Source organism: Paroedura picta, chromosome 9 (genome assembly GCF_049243985.1).
Source record: "Paroedura picta isolate Pp20150507F chromosome 9, Ppicta_v3.0, whole genome shotgun sequence".
Taxonomy (NCBI): domain Eukaryota; kingdom Metazoa; phylum Chordata; class Lepidosauria; order Squamata; family Gekkonidae; genus Paroedura; species Paroedura picta.
This window is the reverse complement of record NC_135377.1, coordinates 30,525,628-30,553,436: the sequence shown is the minus strand read 5'-3', so window position 1 is coordinate 30,553,436 and position 27,809 is coordinate 30,525,628. Positions and strand designations below refer to the sequence as shown.

Genomic DNA, 27,809 nt, shown 5'->3' with positions numbered 1-27,809 from the left:
CCTGTATTATTTCCTCTAATAAAAGCTCCTTGCTAAAATTGCCTCCTACTTCTCAGGAGGTTGCTGCTAGTTTATTTCTTTCATCTAATATAATTCCCTGGTGCCTGCTAGACTTCCCTTCTTTCCAATCAAGTTGTTTGTCTTCCTGTCCCATAAAGTCATTCATCCTTCATTAATCACTGTGACTCTTTTACTGGGCCTGCGATTCTTAGCATGGCGTAGTGGTTAAAGGGCAGCAGTCTCTAATCTGGAGAACCCAGTTTGATTCCCCACTCCTCCACGTGCAGCTAGCTGGGTCACCTTGGGATAGTCACAGTTCTCTTACAGCCATTCAGAACAGTTATCTTAGAACTCTCAGCCCCACCTACCTCACAGGGTCTCTGCTGTGGGGAGAGGAAGGGAAAGGTGTTTGTAAGCTGCTTTAGGACTCCTTCAAGTAGATAAAAGTGGGATATATATATATCTTATTTGTTTCTGTGCATAGACATTCAAGACCAGTGACCTTCTAGCAATTAGTGCTACCCTACGTAGAGTTATATCCTTCTAACTTCATTGACTTCAATGGACTTAGAAGAGCGTAACTCTGTTTAGGATCATACTTTGTGTTCCCCAAACCCCTGATATCCCACAGATGATGATCAGTAGTGGGGAGCAAGCTGCCCACAATTCAGTTTGTGGCAGCTGCGGATGATTTTGGACCTCAACTAGCAACCTCAAGAGAAATACTGGGTATATCTTGGGTGTGTGCTCAGTTTGCACAGGATGCTAGTTTGACTTACCAAGTCTTGCTAATACCTCACTCAGTCTGAGAATGTGCCTTGGACCTAATGAGTTTCTGCTTCAAACGGCAATGGCTCATTTAAAATGCTCTCTCTGATATTCGCAGAAAGCCCTTTGTGGCTTAATGTGATTAGAATTCTAATCAACATTGCTTCAAATGGTCTGCAACTTAAAAAACAGTTTGTGCAGACAGGCTTGGTGAATTGTGTGATTTCCAGCTAAGAAGGCATTACGTTAACGCAGGCCTGCTTTTATCTGCTCAGCAGCAAGCCTTCTGTTTATCCAGAATTAAGCATAATGAATCCGTTGCACCCACACAGATGGGTATAATGTGCTGGCATAACAGCTTATGGGACTGAAGAGGGGGTAGTGCCTTGGTATTAGTGCAAGGCTAAGACACATGCATAGGGAAGGTAGCATGTAGAGTGTATAGCATGATCTCATCAGATCTCAGAAGCTAAGCAGGTATGGCGACCACCAAGGAAGGCTCTGCAGAGGAAAGCAATGACTAACCATCTCTGCTTCTCACTTGTCTTGAAGGCCCTTGCTGGGGTTGCCATAAGTTGGCTGCAACTTTACACATCCACAAGATACATGTCGCTTTGGATTTGGTCTGGGACACAACCTCAGCTCTAGTCTTTGCAACAGAACAACCATGCTCTGCTTTGTCAGTGCTTCTTACCTCAATATGGCACAGCCGAGTTGGTAATCCCCTGTGCGAACCACCAAATAACAATAAGACCATTCCAGCAAATTTAAGTACCGTTCAAACTACTGTTTTAATGCAACACTAACATGTACTGTTCTTCTGGAAACAACAGAAGTCTGCAGCTTAGGAAGTGGCAAAATGATAGAGGAATGGAATGGTTTCAAATGACAGGGAGGGCAAATTACCCATGATGTAAGTATCCCGCAGACTATCAGGTAGGCAATCACCAATTGTGATACTGTAAGCCATCCCGAGTCTGCTCCACAGGGAGAGGCAGTATATAAAACTAATAATAAATATATAAATATAAATAAAATACTGACTTTAAGAGGGAATAGGATCCTGACTGATAGGGACCTGCCAGTTCTTGCTCAAGGCTGCCCTAGATCAGGGGCAGAAGGATGGCAGTGACCCAGAATTCTCTGGGTGTCTTGACTTGCCCCAGCCCTGATGATGCTGATACTTCAAAGAAGCATCCCTTGCAGGCCCTGAAATCCCTATGACACAGGGCCCTCCGAGTTAAGGTTTCACTCTCTTGGTGGGGCCTGGAGATCCTGGAATTACTGATTTCCAGATGATAGAGATCAGGTCCCCTAAAGAAAACAGCTGCTTTAGAGAGTGGACTCCATAGCATTATACTCCACAGATGTCCCATCCCCCCCCCACCCCTGCCCTCCCCAAGTTTCACATCCAAATCTCCAGAATTTCCTGATTAGGGTTGCCAGTTAGTGGAAACTGATGGGAGTCGAAAGGGACATGGGGAAATCTTTAAGCGCTTCCAGAGAAAACCTGGATGTGACATCACACATCTCTAGGAATCATCAGCAGCTCCATAGATTTTTTTCAGTGATTCCTAGAGCAGATTGATGTCAGTCCTGAGTTTTTTCCAGGAAGTGACATCACCCTGTCACCTGCTAGTGTTTTTTACACACTATATTTCTCCCACATGAGCAGGAACATGAGCTGGGAGTGGGAGATTACCCTGTCCCAATTGGAAACTCAAAGTTAGCAACCCTACTCTGAACAATTGGGCACCATGGTCCCTTCCCAGAAACCAAGCACCATCCCCATTCTCAGCAATTCAACTTCCTAGGAGCCTTCTGAAGAGACTTGCATCCTGTCAGTACCTCTGACTGACCTGGTGCTACTATAGGAGCCTAGATAAGACCTGGCACCCACAGACTTGCCTTCTAGACCAGTGGTCCCCAACCTTTCTGAGGCTGGGGACTGGCAGGGCATCAGGCCGCGCCCGCACGGGCCGCGCATGCACGATGCGCGGCCCGGCCCTGATTCCCTCTCCCCACCCTCCCGCAGTAAGAAGCTTCCCGGGCCGCAAGCTTGCGTCCTGGGAAGTTTTTTACTGTGGGGGGGGGGGGTGGGGAGAGGGAGCTGCGGCCCGGCACCATGGCCTTCGCGGCCCGGCATCGGGCCGCAGCCTGCAGGTTGGGGACCACTGTTCTAGACCACTGGGTACATAAATGGGTGATGAAAATGGCAGAAGCAGGGACCTGAGAAAGGAATACACAAAGGGCTGCTAGCTGCCTACCTCATTTCAGCATTTTCCATTAAGAACAGGACTTGGCAGGAGCTGGGCTGGCAGGAGCTGGGCTGTCAACTAGGCTACCAGGAAGAGCAGGGATTCTAATCTTGGATATAAACCTGCAGATTGCTAAACACCATGCTAGTTCAACAGTTCCCACTGGTAACTCATGCTTGGCCAGGAAAGAATTGGTCATTCCACTCTAGTCCTAGCACACTGTGCTATTTAAGTATCCATGCTTCTGAATGGGAGGGCTGTGTGGAGGGTGATATCTACATTGCTATGTCATTTCTGGGGAAAACCTAGAAGTGATGTGAGATTGTTCTAGGAATCACCAGAAACCTCTGCGATAAAACCTTCTGCTTCTCTTCCCTCTCTGCTTTCCTGTGAGAAAATCATTGCAATCTGCTAGAGGCTGAGAGGCAATTGGCCTGCGGAGCATAGGCAGACCTGATGGAGAGGAACCAAGATGCAGCCTAAGACAGCACAGCTGACTTATTTGTTACCCTTGAGAGTGGAGCTGTGATTTAAGTGCACTTGAAAATAAGTTAAGTGCTGATAGCAGTGCATGCTATTGAGGAAAAGCATACTTGAAATAAAGTTCCCTGTATGGATTCATGACTTGGTATAATCCAAATGACACATACGTGAGAGACAAATGCATACATAATATGGTTCCATCACCAAAAGGAATAGTCACACCATGCTATTTAAGTATGGATGCTTTCCAATGAATAGAGGGGAGAAAATCACTTTGTGAATCAGCAGGCCATTCCCTGTCTTTGATCTGAAGGTTTTTCTGAAAGCTTCATAACTTGGGAACCATTTATAAATTGTTGCAAGCTTCCTGTGGCCTCCTTTTGTCTAATATCTTAATAAAACTTGAGATTCTGTTAACAAATGTAACAGATGAAATTAAAGGGGGGAAAACCCAATAACACTACAGCAGTTAGGAGTTCTCACAAACACTGTAACTCTTGATAACCACTTTTTCATACTTAACAAAAATCCAAGTTCAGCTAAGTGGCATGGGTTCTTGATATAATTATTATAATTACCTCTAGAAATAATTGTTGTTGTTGTTAGGTGCGAAGTTGTGTCCGACCCATCGTGACCCCATGGACAATGATCCTCCAGGCCTTTCTGTCCTCTACCATTCCCTGGAGTCCATTTAAGTTTGCACCGACTACTTCAGTGACTCCAGCCAGCCACCTCATTCTCTGTCGTCCCCTTCTTCTTTTGCCCTCGATCGCAGCATTAGGCTCTTCTCCAGGGAGTCCTTCCTTCTCATGAGGTGGCCAAAGTATTTAAGTTTCATCTTGAAATGTGAAGCTCTTGTTTTCCAGATTCTAAAGCATCAAATCTGGTTTTGCAGTACATTAATTGACAGGCCACGATGGTTTGCCAACCGTGGGTTGGGAAATTCCTGGAAATTTGGGAGTAGAGCATGGGGTGGGAACTCAGCAGTAATGATACCATGCAGTGCACTTCCTGAAGATGCCATTTTCTCCATAATCTGGACATCAACTGGAATTCCGGGAGAACTCCTGGCCCTACCAGAAAGTTATAAAATTTAGACACACACTCATCTCTTTCATGGGTCGGATGAACTATAACTTAGCTTCAGAATATGCATCAACAGTATGGAATCCATAGTAATAATTCATTTATGAATATTGAATCAATTCCTAGAATACGCAACATCTGTTAAAAGGTTAAACGTGCATTTGGAGGCCATCATTTGGGTCTGAAATTCTCCAGTTCAAATTCCTTCTTTTTAATTGCGTTAGGCCCTTCAGTTTTCCTGATGAAAATTCTTCTCTTGTGTGCTATTGTGTGGTTTGTTGGGCTTTGGGGCCTAATTAAATATTACTTGACAATAAAATTAAGCTTGTAACCTGTTACAAATGGGTCCCTTAGCCCTTTAAAATAAGAGTAGCTTTACTGCAGAATTTCAAGCTGTTGTGCTGAGTCCTAATCCATAATGAATCCCAAACCTGGATCTACAAAATGGTATCATGGGTAACGGAAACAAATCCTTCCAGTGGCTCTGCAGGACTAAGTACGAATAAAAATAATAACATTTATTTTGTCAGGAAATTGCTGAGATAGGTGTTGGAATTCTCAAACAAGAGAGCAGGGTTATGAACAGATATACTGTATATTGAGTAGTGACATTTTGATATCACCACGAAAGCTAGTTTGGAGTAACGATTGTGTTGCATCTGTGGACATTTAGAGACTGGGAGCTTGGAAGGAGAGACTGAGTTCCTAAATCTGTGTCTGGGATTCGCTGCTTCCCAGCTGGCAGCCAAACACTGAACAGACTTAAGGTCCAATCATGGGCCTCTGTTAATGGCCAATCATGCATCTTGGTGGGAGCTGTGAATGTGTATGTAAGTTCTCCAGTTCTGGTTATCTGTGTTCAGTATCTCTGGTTCCAGTAAAGTTGCTTGGTTGTTGGAGCTGAGTGTCTGTGTCTTACTGAATCCACAGATTTAATACTGGTGACGAGGCTGGTAGGCAGCCCTGGCTAGCAACTGAAATCACTTCTATTCCCTGTATTCTGAGGAGGGACTGCTGAAATTGCTTCGGTGTCCTGCCTTCCAAGGAGTACCACTGACATGCTCTACTTGTGTGAAGAGACTCAATGCAAGCTGAAATCATGGCCACTAGATGCAATATTGAGGTGTGCTATCCTGAGTTTCCCGCCAAACAGGAATCATATGCCACCCACTTCAGCTGTTTCCTGGTGGCAAATGGAATCGTGAAAGCTGACATGAAGAGGAACATGCTTCTCAGCATTTGTGCGGCAGCTACTTTTGAGCTTGCCCAAGAACTGATGACTCCAAACAAAGTGAAAGAAGTGTCATACGACGCCATTGTTGACACCCTCAAGAAGCACTTTGCTTCACAACCTGCTGAAAGCACTCAACAGAATGCCTTTTACAAGCGAGACCAGGATGAAAATGAGTTCACGGTAGCTTATGTCACTGCCCTGAGGCAGGCTGCCCAACACAGCAATTTTCCCAACCTAGAGGGAACGCTGTGAGATGGACTCCTGTGTGGCCTCCAGGACAAGCGCACAGAGCGGTGTGTTTTCTCTAGATGTTTTCTCAGAGCGGTGCGTTTTCTCTAGAATTGATGTTTAAGATGGCATTGGAAGCCCTGGCAGATGAAGCAACTGACCAGAACACACACAAAGTTTGTGGGGCTCGGAGCCCATCACCCAAGCTGAAACCCAGTCCAATCCAGGACACTGAAGAGTAGAATACATGCACTTTGCCTCTTCTGCATGTTCCAGCCCGCCACATCGAGGAATATTTCCCTGCGTTAGCGGCAGAAGAAACCATCAAATATGAGTGTGTAAGTTCTGGGATGTCAAATGCTAGACTTGTGGGAAGCCAGGCCTCATCGCAAAGGCCTGGTTCATAGAAGCCAACCAGCATCACCTTCATGAGCTCATCCCCAGATAAGGAGAAAAAAATTAGAGTTCCTGCTGTACAGCGATGCACAAACACCAACACCATCGACTTACCAGCAGCCCAGACATCAGTCAAAGACATCCAGTTTCCACTATGAAAGAAAATCAAAGTCACTGTTCAGATCCAGGGGGCAGCAACTGCAAAACCGTTGTACCACCTATTGGAGAAAAAATCCCCATGGGTCGGGGCAGACTCAGCAAACAGTGTTTGATGTGGTCAACAGCCTCCTGTCCTCCAAAAGTGTTTTGGTGAATTTTGAGGATTCCCATCCAGTTGCCATTGCCTGTAATGCCTCCCTTTATGGGATCAGAGCAGTCCTTAGTGACTGACTACCTGACGGATGTGAGGTGCCAATTGCCTTCTTCTCCTACACACTGTCATCAGCTGAGTGGAACTACGCACAAATTGCTAAGGAAGCCCTCCCCATCATTGCTGGCATCAAGACATTTCCTGACTATGTATACAGTCGCTGTTTCACAATAGATACTGGTCACAAATAATTATTGGGCCTTTTTGCTGTGGACTGTCAGATGCCTCAAATCCCATCTCCAGGAATGCTGCGTTGGACCATTTTCCTCAATGGCTGTGACTACATCTTGCAACACTATCCAGGAAAACACATGGGAAATGCTGCCTGCCACTACTGGGCATTGTCACATACCCTTCACCAGCCGATAGGGTTCTACTTCTCAAGACTATTCCCAACCCACTGCTCCATGCCCCTGAGCATGGTTGTCTATTCCACAAAGGATCAGTTCCTCTCCCACATCCTCAACTGGGTGTGGAGGAGGTGGCCTGAAAGTCAGCAGGACTCAGTTTTCACACCCTTTGTATCCCAGCGGTACAAACTATTGGTTGACAAGGGATGCCTGCTGTGGGTAAATCAAGTGGTTGTTCCAACTAAACTGAGACTGAGTTTTGGAGGCCCTGCATGAAACTCATCCAGGCATTATGCATATGAAAGCTCTCACCAGGAGCTATGTATGGTGGTCCAGCACAGATGTGAAAGTCGAGGAATGGATCAAGCAGTGCCAGACCTGCCAGGAGAGCCATCTGGAAACGCCACAAGCTCCTGTCCAGCAGTGGACTCCATGGCCTAACCCACTTATAGACTTTTCTGGTCTGTTTCAGGGCCGCACATTCCTGATTCTAGTGGACTCTTACTCAAAAGGGTTTATTTTGAGCTTTAAAGCCTTACACAACTTGAGGGCAGCTTACTTGAAAGAGTGTCTCTCATGTTATAAGCTATGTCAGATCTTCCCAAGGTTTTTTGCCAGTTGAGCCCTTTCTTCAAACTTTCTACTCTTTTTCAGTGGCATCACTCTCCAAAAAGGTGGGAAGGTCTTTCACAATAAATGTAAAGCCAGGAATTTAAGCAACTTATTTTGTTGGGGTGTGTGTGTGTGTGTGTGTGTGTGTGATTTTGGTTTTAATTGTGTGTTGCTTGTTGGTTATAGTTTGTTTTTTTGTAAATCATCTTGAGTCACTTTAGTCAGGATTCTAAGGCACCAGTCAAACCATGGCATAGGCTATCTGTAGTTTAAAACTCAAAGCATAATTTCAGCTTTTGCATGAATACATGAAGGAGAGGGCTACAAAGATGGTGAGGGGTTTGGAGACCAGGTCACATGAGGAAAGATTGAGGGAGCTTGTTATGTTTAGCCTGGAGAGAAGACAACTAAGATGTGATACGATAACCATCTTCAAATACTTGGACTGTCATATAAAAGATGGAGCAGAGTTGTTTTCTGTTGCCCTACAGGGTCAAACCAGAACCAATGGGTTAAAATTAATTCAAAATAATTTTTGGCTGAACTTCCGGAAGATGTCCCTGACAGTAAGAGCGGCTCCTCAGTGGAACAGGCTTCCTCAGGAGGTGGTGACTTCTCCTTCTTTGGAAGTTTTTAAGCAGAGGCTAGATAGTTATCTGGCAGAAATGCTGATTTTATTAATTTAGGCATATTGTGAATAGATGGGCAAGTAGTTATGAGTTCCTGCATTGTGCAGGGCGTTGTACTAGATACCCCTGGAGATCCCTTCCAACTTTATGAATCTGTGAAAGACAACCTATCATTTAAAATGCTTGTCTGCTTTCACATACTACAGGTCTGGATGCTGTGATGGCTCTAAAAATGACTTGGCAGGTCAAACACTATTCCAACACAGATAGCACAATCCTTAACAGGATGAAAGGAAGGCTGTGTCACATGGTCAGGGCTGAGAATATATTGTGGTGTGTTTGGAAAACTCCTCCAGAAGGCAAACATATCTGTAGCTCATGAAAAATTCATGTTATCAGTGGATATCCTGGGAGCTTCCACTCTAGCACTTTCATCCTAATTGGAAGTATGTGAGATCAAAAACCAGAGCACAATGTGGCTTACAATTCTACTATCTTTCTGTGCAAACACCCAAATCAGAAAGCTTTAGATCTTAAGACAGTGAAGAGAGGTTGGAAATGTGTGGGAAAATCTCAACACATTTATTCATTTCATTTATATCTCACTTTCCTTCCAACAATTCAGGATGTCGTACATACCTTAAGGGAGGAGAGTTTAGGGGAATATATTGGGCAGGTCAAGTGTTTGTTTTCCTGCTTGTTGGGTGTGGCCAGAGATGCAAGTCTTTTAGCAAAAGCCAAAGGGGCCCTTGGCTGGCAGCCTTGAATGAATGTCCCAGTGGATCTAAGGCAAGGTCAGGATGTTGTTTAGTGTACCTTTTGTTCTTTTCGTTGCTTTGAGTTGTATGCTGGCATTTTTTATAAGCTGGTGGAGTCCTCACTGGGAAGAAAGGCAAGATAAGAAAAACATTCAATAAACAAACAACTAAATAAATAAACATATGGGATTATTCCTGTGTTTTAGGCTGAGAAAATAACTATCACAGGCAATAAGGGAACAATCTGGATTATGTTCGATTCCAGATTAGTGGGTCCCAATCCAACATGTTAACCCTTACACTGCTGCTACTGATGTATGGCCAAGGTGGTATTCAATAGTTAAATGTGTGGGGCACCCGCTCTGTGTGTATTGCTGCCTGGATTATTGGAGGAAAAGAAAACTGACCTGCATTGTGTAGTGCAGACTTGACTGGAAGAAAATAATGTGATATATATGCCCCAATTAACTTGCCCAGGATTTTGTAGCTTCTTTGTTGGCCATGGGCATCTCTCATATGTTCATTGGCCCAACATATGAAAAAAATTATGCCTTGAACTTAATTTTTCCCAGTAAGACTTTGTGGAAAGGAGTGGTTTCCAAGTTGGAGGTTCAGCATATCCTGTGTTCTGACCACTATCAACTCAATGCAAGAGTGAATGTGGCTCCATTGTTTTGTAAAGGTAAAGGTATCTCCTGTGCAAGCACCGAGTCATGTCTGACCCTTGGGGTGACATCCTCTAGCATTTTCAAGGCAGACTCAATACGGGGTGGTTTGCCAGTGCCTTCCCCAGTCATTACCGTTTACCCCCCCCCCCAGCAGCAAGCTGAGTACTCATTTTACCGACCTCAGAAGGATGGAAGGCTGAGTCAACCTTGGGCCAGCTGCTGGGATCGAACTCCCAGCCTCATGGGCAGAGCTTTCAGACTGCATGTCTGCTGCCTTACCACTCTGCGCCACAAGAGGCTCTTGAAATAATTGTTTTGTAGAGAAGGACAATTAAAATGGCCCGTCCAAGGAGACTTATGTATCCTACTGGATACCAGAATGCTCTGGGGGTTCAAAACAAATGTACTTGGAATATGAAGCTCCTAACAGCTATCAACAAGATTGCCCCCTGTTGACCTTTCCCACCCTTGGGGAACAACCTGTCCTGTGGTTTACTACAAAGCTGGATGACCTGAAGAGAGAAGGAGTTTGCACTTACCTGTAATTGTTGTTCATTGAGTATCTTCTGTGCAGGCACACATGGGGACAGTGCATGAGCAGGCCTGCCACTGGATAGGTCTTTACAGCTAAAGCCTCTAGGGATTCTGCACACCAGAGCCAAAAACTTGCTTCTGCTTAGGGACACATGCTCTTGTGCAGTAGCGCCCCCTTTACCCTCAGTACTTCTAGCATTGCTGAAGCAAAGAATGCAGTGGGGCAGGAAAGAGGTTATATATGCCTGCACAGAAGACACTTAATGAACATGTTACAGGTAAGCATAACCTTGTTTTCATAATTGATCTTCTGTGCAGCCCCACATGGGGATCATAACAAACTACTCACCATGCGGTGGGGCATGCTCCAGTACTTGAACAAGGAATACCGAACTGTTGGCCACTTGTGCCTCACATCTTGCAAGTACCAAGATTGCCCAACCCCTTAAGAAATCTCTTAATCAAATGTTGAGAAAAAAACAAGTCTCTCTTTATGATAACAAGAAATGGTAACCTTTAGAGAAGAAAATACCAAACTCTTAGCCTTCAGCTGTAACAAATAATCAAAGATGACCTGCAAAGGAGCTCTTCCCAGTGACACCTCATTCCTATCACCAGAGTGAAAATTGCCTCCACTTATACATATAGGATCTCCTGATATTAAAGTTACATGACTGAAAGAGTACTTCATTAACCTTTTTAGAGAATATTAGCTCTCACTCTAAAAGTCCAAGCCATTAAGTTGAGGTTTCCCAGTCCTCTGCAGGAACAGAACCTCATAGGCTTCTTGCTTCTTTACACTGCAAAGAGATCAACATCTGGAACCTCCCCGAGGGCAAAAAGTAGTTCCAGCTAAGTAGCCTTTATGGGACACTTGTGGGAAAGTGAGCCAATCCTGCTTCATTTGTCAGCTTCTGTGTTTAAACTCTGCAGAATGTGAATAGTCTGAATAGAAACATTGAACCTTGCAGCTCTATCCCATGTAAGGGCAGCCTTATGACACAGGACCCTGTACCCTGTTCCCTCTTGTTTGCTTAAATAAAACAGTGTAGCCGTGTTGTCTGTCTGAACAAGAATGGGACGGTCCCACAGCGTATCTGAAAAACAAATAAGGGCATAATGAACTACACACATTTTAGAGTGTTAATGTGCAGTAACTTCTCCTCTTCAAACCACATACCCCTAGCTGAAAATCCTGCACAGTGAGTGCCCCAGTTCAATAGTGAAACTTCTGTAGTGAGAATTACCTTCTGTTGAGAAACTCTGAAGGAAATCCTCTTGGATAAATTCTCTCTAGAAAACCACCATAATAAGGAATGGCTGACAGATCTGGGAACAGAGAATCAGTGCCATAAACCATAAATCTCACTCCTGTAGCAAGATCAAAACCAGAACTTCAGAAGTTGTATATGTAACCTAGCCATAGTAGATAGTAGATGCCACATATGACACAATGCATGAAGTGTTCCAAACTGATTGGAACCGGTGAGATCTGAAGTGTCTCACCAAAGCAGAAATAATCTATACCCTTTCCAGAGGCAGAAATCCCTTTCCCTTCAAAGAGTCTAGCAAAACTCCAATGAATTGTACTCTCTGTAATCATGATTTCTCCCAGTTTACTAACAATCCTAATCTTTAACAGGTCTCCAGGATGAGATATAATTGACTCAACAAACAGTCTGTTGAATCTACCACTAGTTGGCAATAATCTAAATAAGGAAATATATGGCAACCTTGGAGACAGAGGCAAGAAATAACTGGTCTATGCAATAGTTAGACCAAAGGGTAGAACAATGGACTGGAAAATTCTATTCCCCACATGAGAAATGTAAACCTTTTCAATGTTGAGGGTGAATGGAAACATGAAAATAGGCATCCTTCAAGTCAACACCAATAAGCTAACAATTAACCTTTAATAGTTCTAAAATCAAAGGAATAGAACGTTGAAACATCCAGATAAACATTTACCAAAGCTTCACCAAGCCCTGCCCTTCCACTCCTGCCTTGTATCACTAAGCTGCACCAAACTACCCACCCCAAGCACCAAATAGGTTAGGTACACCACTGGACCTCCTCCTTTGGCAGCAAATGAGGAACTGAGGGTAAAGGGGGCACTGCTGTGCTGGAGCATATGTCCTTGGACATACATTTAACTCCAGTACACAGTGCTTTTAACTGTAAGGACGTATCTGATAGATCGATGATAAACTGGGAGTCGTCTGCAGTGGCCCCCAACCTTTTTATCACTGGGGACTGGTCAACGCATGACAATTTTACTGAGGCCAGGGGGGGGGGTAGTCTTTTGCTGAGGGATGTCGCCGTCGCCTGAGCCCCTGCTCCACTTGCTTTCCCGCTGGTGCCCCTGACTGCCTGCTGCCCACTGGGGGGGCGCAGCTGCGCAGTGCCATGCTGAGGGGGAGCTCCAGCCATGGCGGCCGCTGGAGAGCACCAAAGGTGAGCCGGCGGCAGAGGGGCAGGGCAGCCCCCGAGGCAGCAGCCGGGGCGGAGAACAAGGAAGAGGTTAGGGTACCATAGCGTGGTACCCTACGGACCGGTCCCAGTCCTCGGACCGGGGGTTGGGAACCACTGGTCTAGAGCAATGCTAGTGGAAAACTCATTATAATCTGATAAACCATGCTATAGGGCTCTGTGTAGAAACTCCCTCCACCCAAGAATTCACTCCACTATTTTAGTCATTGTGACTATGTGTGCTCTCAGGAATGCAGCTGCAAACTTGTAACTGGGTGCTTGAAGGGGTTGGGTAATAAGGTATCAAGCTTCGAGCACAGAACACTCAATCTCTTGGTTATGCTGATGACTCTAGCTGAAGCAGGACAATGGTTTGACTCCTAATGTTCTGCCACTCCCAAAAGAGTCAGAGCAGGTAAACGGATAAATGGTTAGAACATATTCTCTTCTTCATTAAGAAACAAAATTAAAATGACACCAAGGTGTGATAGACTTACCAGGGCATATTATAAGTTCCCTAGAAACAGAGAAGAAGCTGTCTTCCACTTCCATCTGGAGAAGCTCCTTAAATTTGCACTAGCAATGGAGGATTTTGTTTTTACCTGGGGACTCCATTTTGTCCATACAACAATAAATAATGGGCGACATCCCAAACCATGAGAACTAACATAGTGCATAATTTTAACTTCTGCAATCCAAGTAATACTAGCCTGTTCTAAAAATTGTGTAGTGTAAGTACTGAGTGTAGAGAAAGGAATTACATGTTTTCACTTTTTTTTGTTCCCTTGCTCAGTCTGAATGCTTGAACAGACCACCTGTATTTTTAAAATTCATCTATCAAACTCTCATATCAATAAGCTTGATCTCTGGAAACAACTTTTGTTAGCTGAAGTCAGCTAAAGACAAGGGTCAGTGGGTAAGCTTGCCATCCCTGGAACATAGCTCAAATTTACAAAGTTATGATAAGTCACACCTGTGTTAATTTGTAGGAATGGGACAGGCACAGCAATTTAGGAGCCTCTAAGGTGGCAGGTACTAAGTGCCAGACATGAGATTGCATTTAGCAGGAGACACTATCATAATTGCTTACCCAGTTTGTTTTTAGACTGAGGGGAAGAGGTGGCTTTGCTGAGCAGAGACTTGGTATGGCCAAGGGCTTTTCAATTTCTTGGGGTCCAACAAGAAGGAACAAGGAGAGGGAGCATACAAGATTTTTCCTTCATAAGCTCATAGGAAGACCTATGATGAAGCAGGGACAGAAAAACTGCTCTGAACAATGTATCAGCTAGTTAACTCCCAAATTGGAACATTTATCAGATAATTAATTGTGATGTTTTTGCAAACTTTTATTTATTTATTTATTCATTCATTCATTTATTTATTTTGCTGATAAAATCCCTTGATATGTTCTGATTTTGATACTGGTAGTAACAAAGCTCAGACAGGAGGTCTGGTCTGTTTATGGATAATTTTCACCCAAATTCCATAATGGATACTGACACAATCTTTGAACCTGTGAAGGCCACCACTTGTGCTTTGGATGACTTCCTACTTTAGTTGCAGAAATCATATAAGGTCAATATCAATGAGTACTTGGCATCCATCATAAATTAATGATTGACTATGGATATCTTATCTCAGCAATTCAAAGATGTGGTTATCTATCCACTACATAATAAACCACCATTATAGAAAAATGTGGTGACCTATTATCACCCAATCTCTAATTGGTCCTTTTTGGCAAGGTCATTGAGAAAACAGTGGTCAACCAACTCCAGGTCTTCTTGAATTACTCATCTGAGCTGTACCCTTTTCAACCGGGATTTAGTCAGTAATCTCTATCCATGGTTTCTCTTTATGTAAAACCATTTCCTGCATTAGCATTTAATGACCAATACTCAGTTTTGTTTCAGATTAGATCTAGGACACTGTTTCTTGAGATCATACTGATAGCTTCGGCTAACCCTATAACATGCCTTGAGGTGGACTATAACTATAGTAAGTAAATAAATAAAGCAACCATGTACTAAAATCACAAAATTAGTCTTTGTCTTGGCAAATAATTTTTTAAAGTAAATAATATTTTGGAAGTTCTTACACATACACTTCAAATTAGTTCTCAGATATTCTAGGTCTTCTGGTAGCAAATTGTGAAAATGTATTTATGCAGATGTGGGACTAAAAACACTTGCTTATAAAGTATATGGGGCAACTCTGTCATAGGAGAAAGCAGGAAAACTAGCACACTAGAAAATGCAATCTTGGTTCTCAGTATATAGCAAGAGAGAGGTGAAAAATGTGATTGATGTTACTTACAAACCAAGAAAGAGACCATACAAGCACTGTATACATTAACTGATGTGGTTTTACTGCATTTGTCTGCTCACTTAATTCAAATATATTGATACAAAATGCAGGTGCAAATCCCATCTCTGTCAGCTGTGGAATTAGATACAGTTCTGTCTCACCACTTTTTGTCCCTCTGCCTAGCTGACATTTTCATGCTCTTCTGCTGTTCTTGGCCAGAATGCAGATATTAAAAACACTCAGTTGATGCAAATGATGGGTCAACACCAAACACAGAATGGGGTGTCAATGTGCCTTCATACAACATGGAGCAGAATGAGAGGGAGGAAAGTGTTCGCGGGAGGCCAGGGGCCTCTTGAATCGATACATGGCAAGGGAAATCAAATACCATCACTGCTTTCTCTTGGAGTACATCGTTAAAAACATCCGTTCATATCTAAGTAAATACTTGTCATGATTTAAAATTTCAGTTCGCAAACAACTCGGAGTAGTGCATCTTACAGTCATAACGTATTCCATAAGGATATGAAGAATGCATAATGCTGGCATAAAAAGAGAAGCCGTATGACTATATATGAAGACAACAGCTACAACTCTCACAGCACTGTCATTGGTTAATTTTCAAATGTCCAAGCATAATTTTGTTTTTTTTTAAAAAGAGGAAAGCTAAACTTAGGCTATGCTGCGAAAAAGTAATAAAAGTCCACATTGGGTTGAGTTCTGTTTCTTCCAGAGGATTAATCAACCGTAAACTTAATGTCCGATCACCGCATCAGATTTAGGTAATTACTTGATGTTAAAAACTCCAGTGGCCTCTGGAATAGTCTGGATTATTAGATGTTCAGATTGTGGAGGCAAAGATTTAAGTTATTTCCCTCCTCTGTTCAATAAACAGTACCATGTATATCATCTCTTCTGTTAGAATAGTGTTGTCTTCACATAAGACTCAGATAATGGTATTAGTCATTCATTTCCTTGTACACATACACCCTATTGCGTGTTGACAGGTTTATAAGGACGCAGTGGCAGCCGCGGGTGCTGGGAGGCTCCTAGACGACAGCCTTTGAATCCTTGCAGTCCTGAGCAATGGTGCCTGAGTTAGTCTGTTTATTGTCTGCGTTTTCTCCCAGATGCTTGACTTGTCTGAAAGATTAATACATTAACAAGAGCAGTAAGGTCCAGGGTTGGACATCTTTGAGACGTTTTTATTAGCAGATGGCACATGAGATTCAAAGGTCACCACAAGGGGGGACATTTTAGAGTGAAACAACAATATTTATGTTCGGATACTATGCTGGTGAGATCATGTGGTAAATGTTTCTGATTAAATTAGTTTACAAACAGCCACTATATATCAGTGGAAAATTCCAGCTCCAATTCTTGCTTTTCTCCTACAGTGCCTGCTTATGGAGGGCTTTCCCCTGCAAGGAGGAATGTGCAGCCATCGAACTGCATCCTGCATGTGAGCAATTTGGTTAGTTATGGTGTCCTTAATTGTTTCCCCAAAATGTTTCTTTAGTTGCATGTCTACACTATGTTAGTCCTTATATATGCATTTACCCACTTTTTCAAAAATTGGAAACTGTACTTTTAAACAGGAAATAGTGGTAAATTTGTTCCTTTTCATTTGGATATAATATGATACAAGGGTACCCTGCATCTACACTGATGAAGAAGTGCAGATTTCATTAAAATCAATGGTGGTGTACAGGTAATGTAAAGCAATTCAATTTGACCATTGTGCTGTTCTGCTTTCAACACTGGCTGCTTCTTGTATTTTTAGAAGTCCACTATAGCTATTTGACCTTTGATTCAAGGAATGCTAATGTCCACACAAAAACTCCCCCATTCTTGTCGGTTTCTCCATTCACTTACATTGATGGGACAGTATTCAAAGCACATAAAGGGAGTCACAGGCTGTGCTCCTTACTGCAATGAATTGGATGAGCAGCTTACTTGTGCCTGGCAAGGTTGTGTAGAAACCAGAGTATACACAGCATGCTGGATTGCAGTGGGGAACTTGAAGAGTTTACCTTTACATGGCATATCCTAGCTGATAATGAGGAAGGATTCTTTAAATGTGATCTCAAGCTATATTCATGGTGTTAAAAGTACAAAATTCATACAGTAAAAAGACCTTGTTGAAAAGGTTGGGTAAGGAGTCACTGGTTAATAAATGTCTAAAGTAATTCTGAAAGTTATTTTTAGTGATGACTCCAAATGGTTACAAACCACCTTTACACAAATGTTAAAGCAAAAAATATTCTGTTACGATCTGAAGGCCCTTACACTTAAAAAAATCTTACCTGGCATATCTCACAAAATACATAAGAATATATGTATATATATATTTATACTGTCTCTCTTTCATATTTCTATCTTTATGAAAATAAAAAATATATATTAAAAAATACGTAAGAATACTGAATACTATCTTACTTTTCAAGAGATCCATTTTCAACTTTTGTAGTTCCATCCACTGGATCCAGGCCTTGTTCTGAAAACTGTTTCAAGGCACTTAGAGCTGCCTGTAACACAGAGCATATTTTTAAAAAGCATTACAACTACGACAGAAAGCATAAACTGTACATATTGGGTTTTAACATATCAGATCGGTATCAGGGACATAGGAAGATGTGGTTAAGTATCAGCATCAGAAATGCATCAAAAAAGATTTTTTTTACTGTGCTTTAATGAAGCCTACTAGTCGTACAGCTTTGCTATTCTTCAGCTTTGCTAATGCTAAAACAAAAGAATGCCAGAGTGCCAAAAACCACAGAACATCTATCTGTAGAATAGCAAAAATGGTGGTGCTTGTGGAGGGTGTTCATAAAATAAAATGCTGGATACTTGTAATCTTCTTTCATGGATTAATCAGACGTCAGAAATAAAAACTATACCACATACTGGGTGGCTGATAACGTCCATCCCCTGCTCATCTCTTTTCTCATTCCCCTCAATAACACCTAGAGATACAACATGTTTAATGTAACTTCATCACCTTGCTCTTGTAGGAAGCCACCAATAAAGTATGGTGCAGTAGGGACACATGCAGTATGATGTCATTCCTTTACAGAAGTTACAGGAGAAAGGAGACATGGTGCCATGTTTTCTGGCTGCAGTCATGGAACTGCCAAAATGTATACTTCCAGCCTAAATTCTCAGTACTGGAAGCACAAGTGACTTCTACCGTCTTATTTACAAAAAAGCTCAAAGTCTGCATGCAGATGAACTGCTAATATCAAAACTGCCTTCCTGGTTTTTCCTTCATAACTCACACTATTAATATCGCCAATATATTATCATAACTCAATTTTAATCCATTTGCATAGTGCTTCAGTATTTTCTTGAATATCAGAAAATGAAAGGCAAGATGTCATTTTGCTATTGAAGTTAAGCAGGTTCAGTGCTGTAACTTTGCCTGGGTATGCCACTATGTGCTTTCTAATGGAACAGCAGGGCATAAGTGTTACAAAAATCTCTCATCAAGCTATCAAAGAGGCTCCTTTCTGTTAACATGTTTAAAATATTTCAAATGAGAGTTTCTTTCTTAGGAAATGGGATTAAGCAGCCAAAAGTTTCATTGTAGTTTCACTAAGTACTTCTAGTTTTGTTCCATCTGCAAAGCTATTTTGTAGCACCTTAATGAAATATTAACCTAGTTTCTCACAGCTTAATGAAGCCTTTCATGGGAACATCTGTTTCTTTCTTTACCTAGGACATCTTTGCAGGGAAAAATCACAGCAAAAGTACAAGTAATGCTGACTGAAAGTTTTAGTTCTCATTCAAAGAATTTCAGGTATAAAAAGGTGAATCTAACTTTTAAAAAAATCCTAAAACCAGTTAATGTTGGGATTTATTAAGCGCCATTGACTGGTAAAAAAATAATAAATAAAGATCAAATAACCGAACAATGTCAAACATGGGTGAATAATCTTTAAGCCTCTAACCATATTAGAACAACATAATCTTTAAGCCTCTAACTATATTAAAACAACATAATCAACAGGTCTGGTGCTGATGGTAAGTGCAAAACTAAGTTCACTACTATGAAACCAATTGTAAGCTGTGACTTCTTCAGGTAGTAGTACTATAAAACCATAAAGCAACTGAACAAAAATTATAATGAGCTATGGTAACTTTTAACAATGTATGATAAGTTTGCTATAACTGGAAATGGTTCACAGGACCATTAGCGTCTCCTTAGCTTTTATTCAGGATCATCAGACTTCGTCTACAATTACAGTTTAAAAAGTTATGTAACGGCACCAATAACGAGAGTGTTTTAAATGCTCCATTCTCATCCAAAGGCTGGAGTAGCCCTTTTGGTCTTTTTTTGTTGGATTGGACACTGAATTTTGACCACACTAGAGTCAATGGGTGTAGGGTGCCTTGTCACCTATACTCTTCAATATGTATATGAGGTCACTGAATGAGTTCATTTGGTGTTTAGGAATTGGCTGTCATTGGTATATGGAAGACACTTTGTATTTCTTTATTTATGCCTTCATATACATCCACCTCAGTTCTTGAAAATGCTCATGAACTCAATCTTGCCTGTCCAAGAGTGCTATCATCAGCTGCATTTAGTTCATGAATGTTCCCCATTTCTTTGACTTAGCTTACTTGGCCACGCTAAGTTTGGTGCAGTGGTTAGGAGTGCAGATTTCTAATCTGGAGAGCCGGGTTCGATTCTGCACTCCCCCACATGTAGCCAGCTGAGTGACCTTGGGCTCGCCATGGCACTGATAAAACTATTCTGACCAAGCATTGATATCAGGGCTCTCTCAGCCTCACCTACCTCACGGGGTGTCTGTTGTGGGGAGAGGAAAGGGAAGGCGACTCTAAGATGTTTTGAGCCTCCTTCATATACAGAAAAGAGGCATATAAGAACCAATTCTTCTTCTTCTTCTTCTTCTTCTTCTTCTTCTTCTTCTTCTTCTTCTTCTTCTTCTTCTTCTTCTGTAACATTGTGGTCTGACTACGTTTTATGTTCTTTGTGGGTCTATCCTTAAACATTGTTTTAAAATGTGGCATAAGGCCTGGGACATAAATATCTGAAATACTATCTCTCTCCACTTGAATTCATGCACCAGTTACTGGCTTCTAGCTGTTACCTTCTGCTTGTCCCCCCACCCTCCCCAAACACTGCTTGACACCCATCAGGCCCTGCTCCTTTTCAATAGTAGCTCCAGTTTGTAGAATGGGCTCCCTAAGGAAGGCACTTCCCTTAGAAAGTTTTCAGAAGCACCGTAAAGCTGTTTTATTTGATAAGGCTTTTAACTGGTCTTGAGCAGCAGACATTTTCTTGGGGGAGGTGGGTTAATTGTGCTTTACCATATTATGGCTGGTCTTTATTTAAATTTATAAGACACCCTGAGCCATAAGAGAAAGGTAGATAATAACTTCTAATAAAGACAGTTATGAAAAGTAGGTAAAAGGCCAACACATTGTTTTTGAGAGGCCTTCAGTTACAGAAGGAGTAACCATCATACTGCTAAGCCTGCCCCTGCTGTTGGATGAGGGGAAAACAATCTGCATTATACTCTTACAATAAGGTGACCAGATTTCAAGATTGAGAAAGAGGGACAGCACTGACCGGCAGGTTGCCAACCTCCAGGCTACCCTTGGAGGTCTGGAATAACTTAAGGCCTGCACAGACGAAAAAAGGCCAAACAAACAACCATACGGCCCGGGACTCATCAGAAGCCAGGCAGGCAGAAATTCCCCAAACAAACAACCATGCGGCTCGGGGGAGGGGGGGAGGGAAGGACCCGGGACTCACCAGAAGCCAGGCAGGCAGACAGGCAGGCAGGCAGGCAGGCAGGCAGGCAGGCAGGCAGGCAGAAATTCCCCAAACAAGCAACCAGGTGGCTCGGGGGGGGGAGGGGCCTGGGACTCACCAGAAGCCAGGCAGGCCGGCAGAAAAATTCCACAAACAAACAAACGCATGTGGATCAGAAGGGAGGGAGAAAGCTCACCAGAAGGCAGGCAGAAAGTACAAAAACACTCTTCCTCACTCGCGGTCCGGCTCCCACGTCGCCTCGCCTCCACGCGCTGCTGCCTGGACCCACCAAACAAAGCAGGAAGTGTCCAAGCAGCAGCCAATGATGACGTGGCAGCCAAGAGAGACCTGACAGCCAATCAAAGGAGACATGGGTGGTCCTGAGAACAGCACTTAGGTAAGAGAGGCCCAGGCAGGCAGGGCACAAACAAATAAGCAGCATGGCTGGGGCAGAGAACGCCGAGCCGCCATCTTGTCCACGGAGGATGCCGCGGGACAAAATGGGCCCTTCGGCGGGACACAGGGCTTTTAGCAAGAACCCGGGACGGTCCCGCGAAATGCAGGACGGGTGGTCACATTATCTTACAAACAAAGAATAACATATAAAATGAAAAAGGTAAGCTGCCATCTATACAGCAGCATTCTTGGTTTCATGGAATATTTCACAACACTCAAATGATAGGCTGCCAACTGATAATACTGCACCACTCTGACTGGTGAGACAATCCTAACTTCAGCACTTGAGCCGGCACTCAAAAATGGCATTTCACTAATCATAGAATGAGTTGATGTACTTCATCCTGCAATCTTCAGTTTCACTTACTGGATTTACTGTGCAAAAGATCATTAGATCCAAGATTTCTCGCTATTAGTCTGTGCAGAGGTTTTCTACGTGCTGTCTCTCTTCCTGGATATTATGCTTGCTCCAGTGCTGGAACTTTCCCCCTTTACACTGTTCAAAAATTTTATCACTTGCAGTAACGCACTTCAATAATTTTCACTGGAATGCTGTGTGCATTTTTTTTAAAAGCAGAAGCCAACAACAGATCAATATAAAGGCACCAGCTGTCAGATTCTGTATTCTATATTACAACCCACCCTTTCCCAGACCATTGCATGGATACATGGTTGTTTACATTTGCATACCTGCACTAGCAAATATACTGGTCACAGAAACCACACAAGACAGGATTGGGCAGTGAGAGATTCAGTTAAATGGACACAAAGCATTAACAGGTTGAGATAGCAAAGTGGGTGTGTTGCAACAGTTGACATGAGAAAACTAACATTGCAAACCTAAGAAGAATCACACCATTCAAAGCCTATTGACTTCAAGCGTTTAAGAAGGGCAGGACTCTGTTTAAGACTGCATTTTAATTATATTTCTGGCCCCTGACATCCCTTAATATGGCCTAAACTGTGCTCCTTAACTACCCAGCTCCAATTTCTGGCTATGGCTTCTGTACAGGAAGGCAGAAGAAAGACATTGGAGAAAATATACTCTATGGGGTACCTCCTTTCTATCCTGCCTGTGGGAAAAGCTGAAGATAAAGAATTTGTGTGAGGAGGAAGCAGATACAATGAAAGCAAGTCCAGGACAAAAGGAAATTGGGAGCATATAGGACAGAATGTGAATTGCTATTGGTGAAGACTTGCTGTATTGCGATATTTTGGGGGTCATTAGCTTTCCTAGGCCCTCAATTCCAACTTTTGCCAAGGTTTAATAGCTAATGCAAAAAGTTAAGTAGATGGACAAGGACTGGACTAACTAATGGTACAGACTCATAAGGATCTACAAAGTTCCAGTACTATTTATTACACTGAAAATATTTATCCAAACTGAAAATATGGAATTGTTAAAAACTAGTAAACTCTTGTTAAATGAATAGCAGAAGAGAGATGCAGGCTGAATATTTGACATGATTTTAGTGAACAAATTCCTCTTCTGAAGGCTGAGCACTTCCTCAAATGATTTTTTTTATTTTGAAATAGCATCTGTACAGATATATAGAAATATTTCTCCCCCCCTGAAGATTTTACAACTGCCTTGAGAGCAAAGCCCCATAGGTTATGAAACAGATGTCTTTACACATTTCATATATCACTTGTTTTCTGTGCAGATACAGCAATGCCAAAAACACAATGCCAACAGGATGCTCTTTGTTTGTCTTGGCTCTTCTCAGTCGAAATATGTGTCTGGATCTGGCTGGAAGTGGATGTTTCCAATCATTTGGGTCATTTTTTGCTTTTCTTAAGCCAATTAGCAATTAGCAAATCATATTGAAATTTGTTAATTCCATTCCCCTCCTGATTGTCTCTCTGTAGGGAATCGGATATTTTGTAATGACAATTTAGTAACATGAAGTCATCCTTGCACAAAGCAGTTGCATACAGAGGTTGTTCTTGAAAACTGTGATTTCAGTTTGCCTTCTTACAATAATGACTTAATGCTAATTTTTAGTACAGCATACGGATGCATGTGTTTCTCCTTTTACATATATGTTTCATTTCCATGGTTTCTCAGGATGTGCTCTGGTGGTAGTCTTGTTTGAATCTTCTTAGGTCACTTGGCTGAGAGTGGCACATACATGGCCTTAATCAATATTTACCTGGTTACTCCCATGATGGAGCTGATACAGAAGATACATCCAGCGTAGTGGTTGCAGCCACAAAACGGCTGCCACAAATTGCTGTAGCTTGAGGAGGATCCCGCCACGAGTCTTTTTGAAAAGTGGCAGGATAGAAGTCCAATCATAAATAAAAATAAATAAAATGGCTGTCCTCATCTACCATCAATCACACAGTGATGATTCTTGTGCTATGGAGGCAGCTGCTGTCAAAGCAACGTTTAAAAAATCTGCAGTCCATCAAATCTCCAATGGCCAATCAGAAGCCTTGCTGAGCAAAAGCCTCACCTATCTCTGCCCACTTTCTAAGAATACTGGGCAAGCACCACAAAATGTGGTAGCAGATACCACGGCACCCAAGGGCACCAAGCTAGTTGGGCTTACTGCTTCCCATTTCTTAATAGCACAAGATGCAACTATCCAATTCTTATAGCCCATTTTGCAACTTGAGGAAAGGAAAAAGGACTTTCATCCTGTATCATTAAGCTTAAAGTTGTTTTCAGTTTACCGCCACAATTTGATACAATTTTAAAAGATTTCTACAGTTGATACAGGAAATTATAGTAACTTAATGCTACAATAATGCCAAGAGAAGTTATGAACAAGTTTATATAAACAAACACGCACTCAATCCCCATTCCTGCTTCTATCTTCCCTTTCCTCTGGGATAAACAGCCAGGGAAACTGGGGGCAGGATCCAACCATCGTTCCAATGGTGAAAAAGGGAAGAATAGTTCCATTTGATACCCACAAAGGTATCATGCTGGAGATCATGGACCTGCATGAACGAGAGTCACATTGGATGAGGGGTGTAATAAAGAGGAAAATTCAATTACATTGAGCATAGAATCTGGCTGGACCCATCCCTTGAAGTCTGGGGTTAGTAAAATTACTACCAGACTTGTAGGTCATGAGTACAGACCTGTGCTCCAGAAAGTGTTCAAGACAAAGTTCTAAGGGACCTGCTTTCCCAACCCCCTATCCATTGTGTATCAGCGACAGGGGCTTAAACATTTAACAGGCCTCTAAACTAAAGGCAGATCATTGAGTGAACATAACTGCTCCATCAATTAGTTCTGCTCTGGAAAACTGAAGTCAGTGGACTGACATCTGGCTTTAAATTTCTCTGCTGTTTTGAAAACAAACCACAAAGGATTTTCATTCTAATTCTGGACTCTATGGGCAAAAATTCATTACGGATGTTCAAGCTCTTGAATTTCACCGAAGTGAAAGGTGTGCATTTTAAACTTCTTTAAAATGTGCGTAACTTCTTAAAAGCAACCTTTGAAATGTAAAAAAAAATCCATGCTCGTCTTTAGTGTGTCAGTAGATAGCTAGATTCCCAAGGATTTCAATGTTTTATTTTTGTGCATGTATTTTAAAATATTCTTTGTGTTTGATATTCTTGGCCTGACTCTGGCAGCTTCACACAAATGATATTGAATTGGCCTGACACAGCAACACCGAAACCAATTTTGTCACAGCAATAAGCAGGCACGCAACTGAAAGCAGGTGCAAGGTGGGGGAGGGAATGAGGGCATCTGCTAGTTACGCAGTTGTTTTGCCCATGCAGCCCACATCTTTCTTTTATTGTGGTGGACACCCGCAAAGATCAGGTGCCAGTCCCCTGACAAAGCATAACATTTTACATCAGTGCCAGGACAGGAAAGACTGCACAGCAAGATTTAGGGGAGGAAATGGCACTGCACTGGATCCTCCGGCTGTGTTTGAGCTTAGAAAAATGGAAATGAGAACACAAGCAGGAGGTTATAGTAATTCTGTTTACCTCCTCTTGCCTTAGCCCCGAAAGGACTTATCTGTCCCATCTGAAAATTAAGTATCAGCATACTTAATCATTTTTGATTTCATATTGGATACTTCACAAGCATCCAAGCATATCTATATGGGGATGAAACAATGAGTACTTGCTACAGTTGCATCAACTGGGGCTGGAATGGTGAGAATGAGATCTACATACACCAGTTCATGTTCTACTTGCTGCTGCTGCCCTTCACCCTTGCACACTCCCACTGCTCTCTATCACACCTATGCAAAAGTAGACATAAAGGTGTTTTCAGAGACTTCCCACCCCATGATTCCTAAGCCACTTTTCTTTCCAAGTCACAGTCGTGCTACAGGCGAGGAGAAAAAAAAATCTCTTTAAAGGGATCAAGAGGGGAAATGGTGCTCAGCAGTGAGCTGTCTTGTGACACTTTGAAAGTGGCAATGGTTGAGTGGCAAAAAGTCCTATGAGTGGCATGAGTCCTATCCGCATAGGAGGAAAAAACCCTGTGTGAAAGAAGCACAAGTCTACAGGCTCTTATTCTACTGCATTAAAAATGATCTACAAATTTCTTTCTGTCCTACACTTCGATGCAGCCTGGAACAATCTCTGAAAATAATACGAGGTCAATTCATAAACCTTGTAGGTTTCTAATTCCTCGAAAGTACTTCTGTATCTCCAACTCTCTGGATTTTGTTGTTTTGTGTCTCATGCACAAAATGGCAATTATATGTGCTCATAGTTTTTGCAACTTAAAAACTGGCCATATTCACATGCTTTATAGTTTTCCATTTACTTCTTGATTTGCCAGATGGTTAACATGCTTAAAATCTAATCAGTAGCCATCACAACTTAACTGGCGAACTCCATAGTTATCTGCATTCACAAATCTGGACTTTAGCAAGGAAAATTATATAGTATTCTGTTACCAGGCATGATCATCACTAGTTGATTAGATTTCAAACACATCAAGGTCAACATCTATTTAAAAGTTTCCAGAAGGACTCTTCCCACTGTACAATGCAAGTCTTAATATTTTGACTTTAAGCCCTTTTTTCAAATTTATTATTTGAATTAATTCTGCTCATGCAATATACATAAAAATACATTACTCTATGCACAAAAGGTAGTATGTACAAGAAGCGACTTTACAGGGTAGGAGAGGGCTGATCTCTCTATTCTGCCATAGCATTTAAGTGGGAAATTAATGTACTGTTTAGCACTGGCTTCAGGCTACGTATCCCATGAAACTTTAATATGGCAGATAAGTTTGTGGACAAACCGGAGCGTGTCCAGAGGAGGGAAACAAAGATGGTGAGGGGTTTGGAGACCAAGACGTATGAAGAAAGGTTAGGGGAGCTTGGTCTGTTTAGCCTGGAAAGGAGATGACTGAGAGGGGATCTGATAACCATCTTCAAGTATTTAAAAGGCTGCCATATAGAGGATGGAGCAGAGTTGTTCTCTCTTGCCTCAGAGGGACAGACCAGATCCAACAGGATGAAATTAATTCAAAAGAAATTCCATCTAAACATCCGGAAAAAGTTCCTGAAAAAAAAAAGTTCCTGAAAAAGTTCCAATTTCTCATTGGAACAGGGTTCCTCGGGAGGTGGTGGGTTCTCCATCTTTGGAAATTTTTAAACAGAGGCTGGATAGCCATCTGATGGAGAAAATGATTATGTGAAGGTTTGAGGGGGTGGCAGGTTACAGTGGATGAGCGAAAGGGTTGTGAGTGTCCTGCGTAGTGCACGGGGTTGGACTAGATGACCCAGGAGGTACCATACAACTCTATGATACTATGATTCTAAGTGCTGCTGATGCAGCTGGGCATTATGGGAAACTTTAAGTAAAGAATAATTGTTCCTGAACTATTTTTCCAATGTGTGGGGAACAAACAAACTTTCTATCAATATTAGTCAGGAACATCTTCTACCCACTTTTGGGTTTATAAAGCTTCATTTTCTTGTATCCTTTGATGCCAAAATCTGTATCATATTTTGTTGGAGTTTTCTCTGCTTACTCATAACAATAAAAACAAGCTAATTTTGTTTACTTTTAATGCTTTCACTTCCCCTAGTATTAGCAGGTTAAACAATCATGGTTTAATTCCAGAGAAGGTAATTAAATAATCTGAAGCAAAATCTGTGCGGACCCAATTTGGTATGAAGAGAGATCTTTCTCAGGGAATGAGGGCAATAGCATACTTAAAAAAGGAGAGCTGTGCTCCAGTACAGGAGATTGCAAAGCATATTTTGGAATGGCCAGTTTATTTATTACATCATGTGATCAGCCCACCTGCATTTTGAAGTGGCAAAGTTCCAGGTAAGACCAAGTAACTTCACATATACAACATCTTACAGGAAGGGGCTAGCTCATAAGTGTCTTCTGCTTGCACTGGGCCGATTATCTTTGTAATTACTCATCTTTCCTGGGGCTCCAAGCACTGTAACTGCCCCTTCCTCTCTCT

At 42.2% G+C, this 27,809-nt stretch overlaps 1 protein-coding gene across 7 annotated transcripts in view; it reads right to left on the bottom strand.

Moving 5' to 3' along the window:
- STAU2 (staufen double-stranded RNA binding protein 2) overlaps window positions 1–27,809 on the bottom strand; it is a 321,968-nt gene that overhangs the window by 139,431 nt on the left and 154,728 nt on the right. For 6 of the 7 annotated variants that reach the window (XM_077352150.1, XM_077352152.1, XM_077352149.1 and 3 more), the window contains 2 exons: window positions 17,590–17,678; window positions 15,191–16,293 (listed from right to left, as the gene is read on the bottom strand). The exons of the other annotated variant lie outside the window; for it this stretch is intronic. In XM_077352150.1, coding sequence (XP_077208265.1) covers window positions 16,200–16,293; window positions 17,590–17,678 — 183 coding nt within the window. In that variant the 3' untranslated portion in view covers window positions 15,191–16,199. Of the gene's footprint in view, window positions 1–15,190; window positions 16,294–17,589; window positions 17,679–27,809 lie in introns of those variants that run through there. 7 annotated transcript variants of the gene reach the window in all.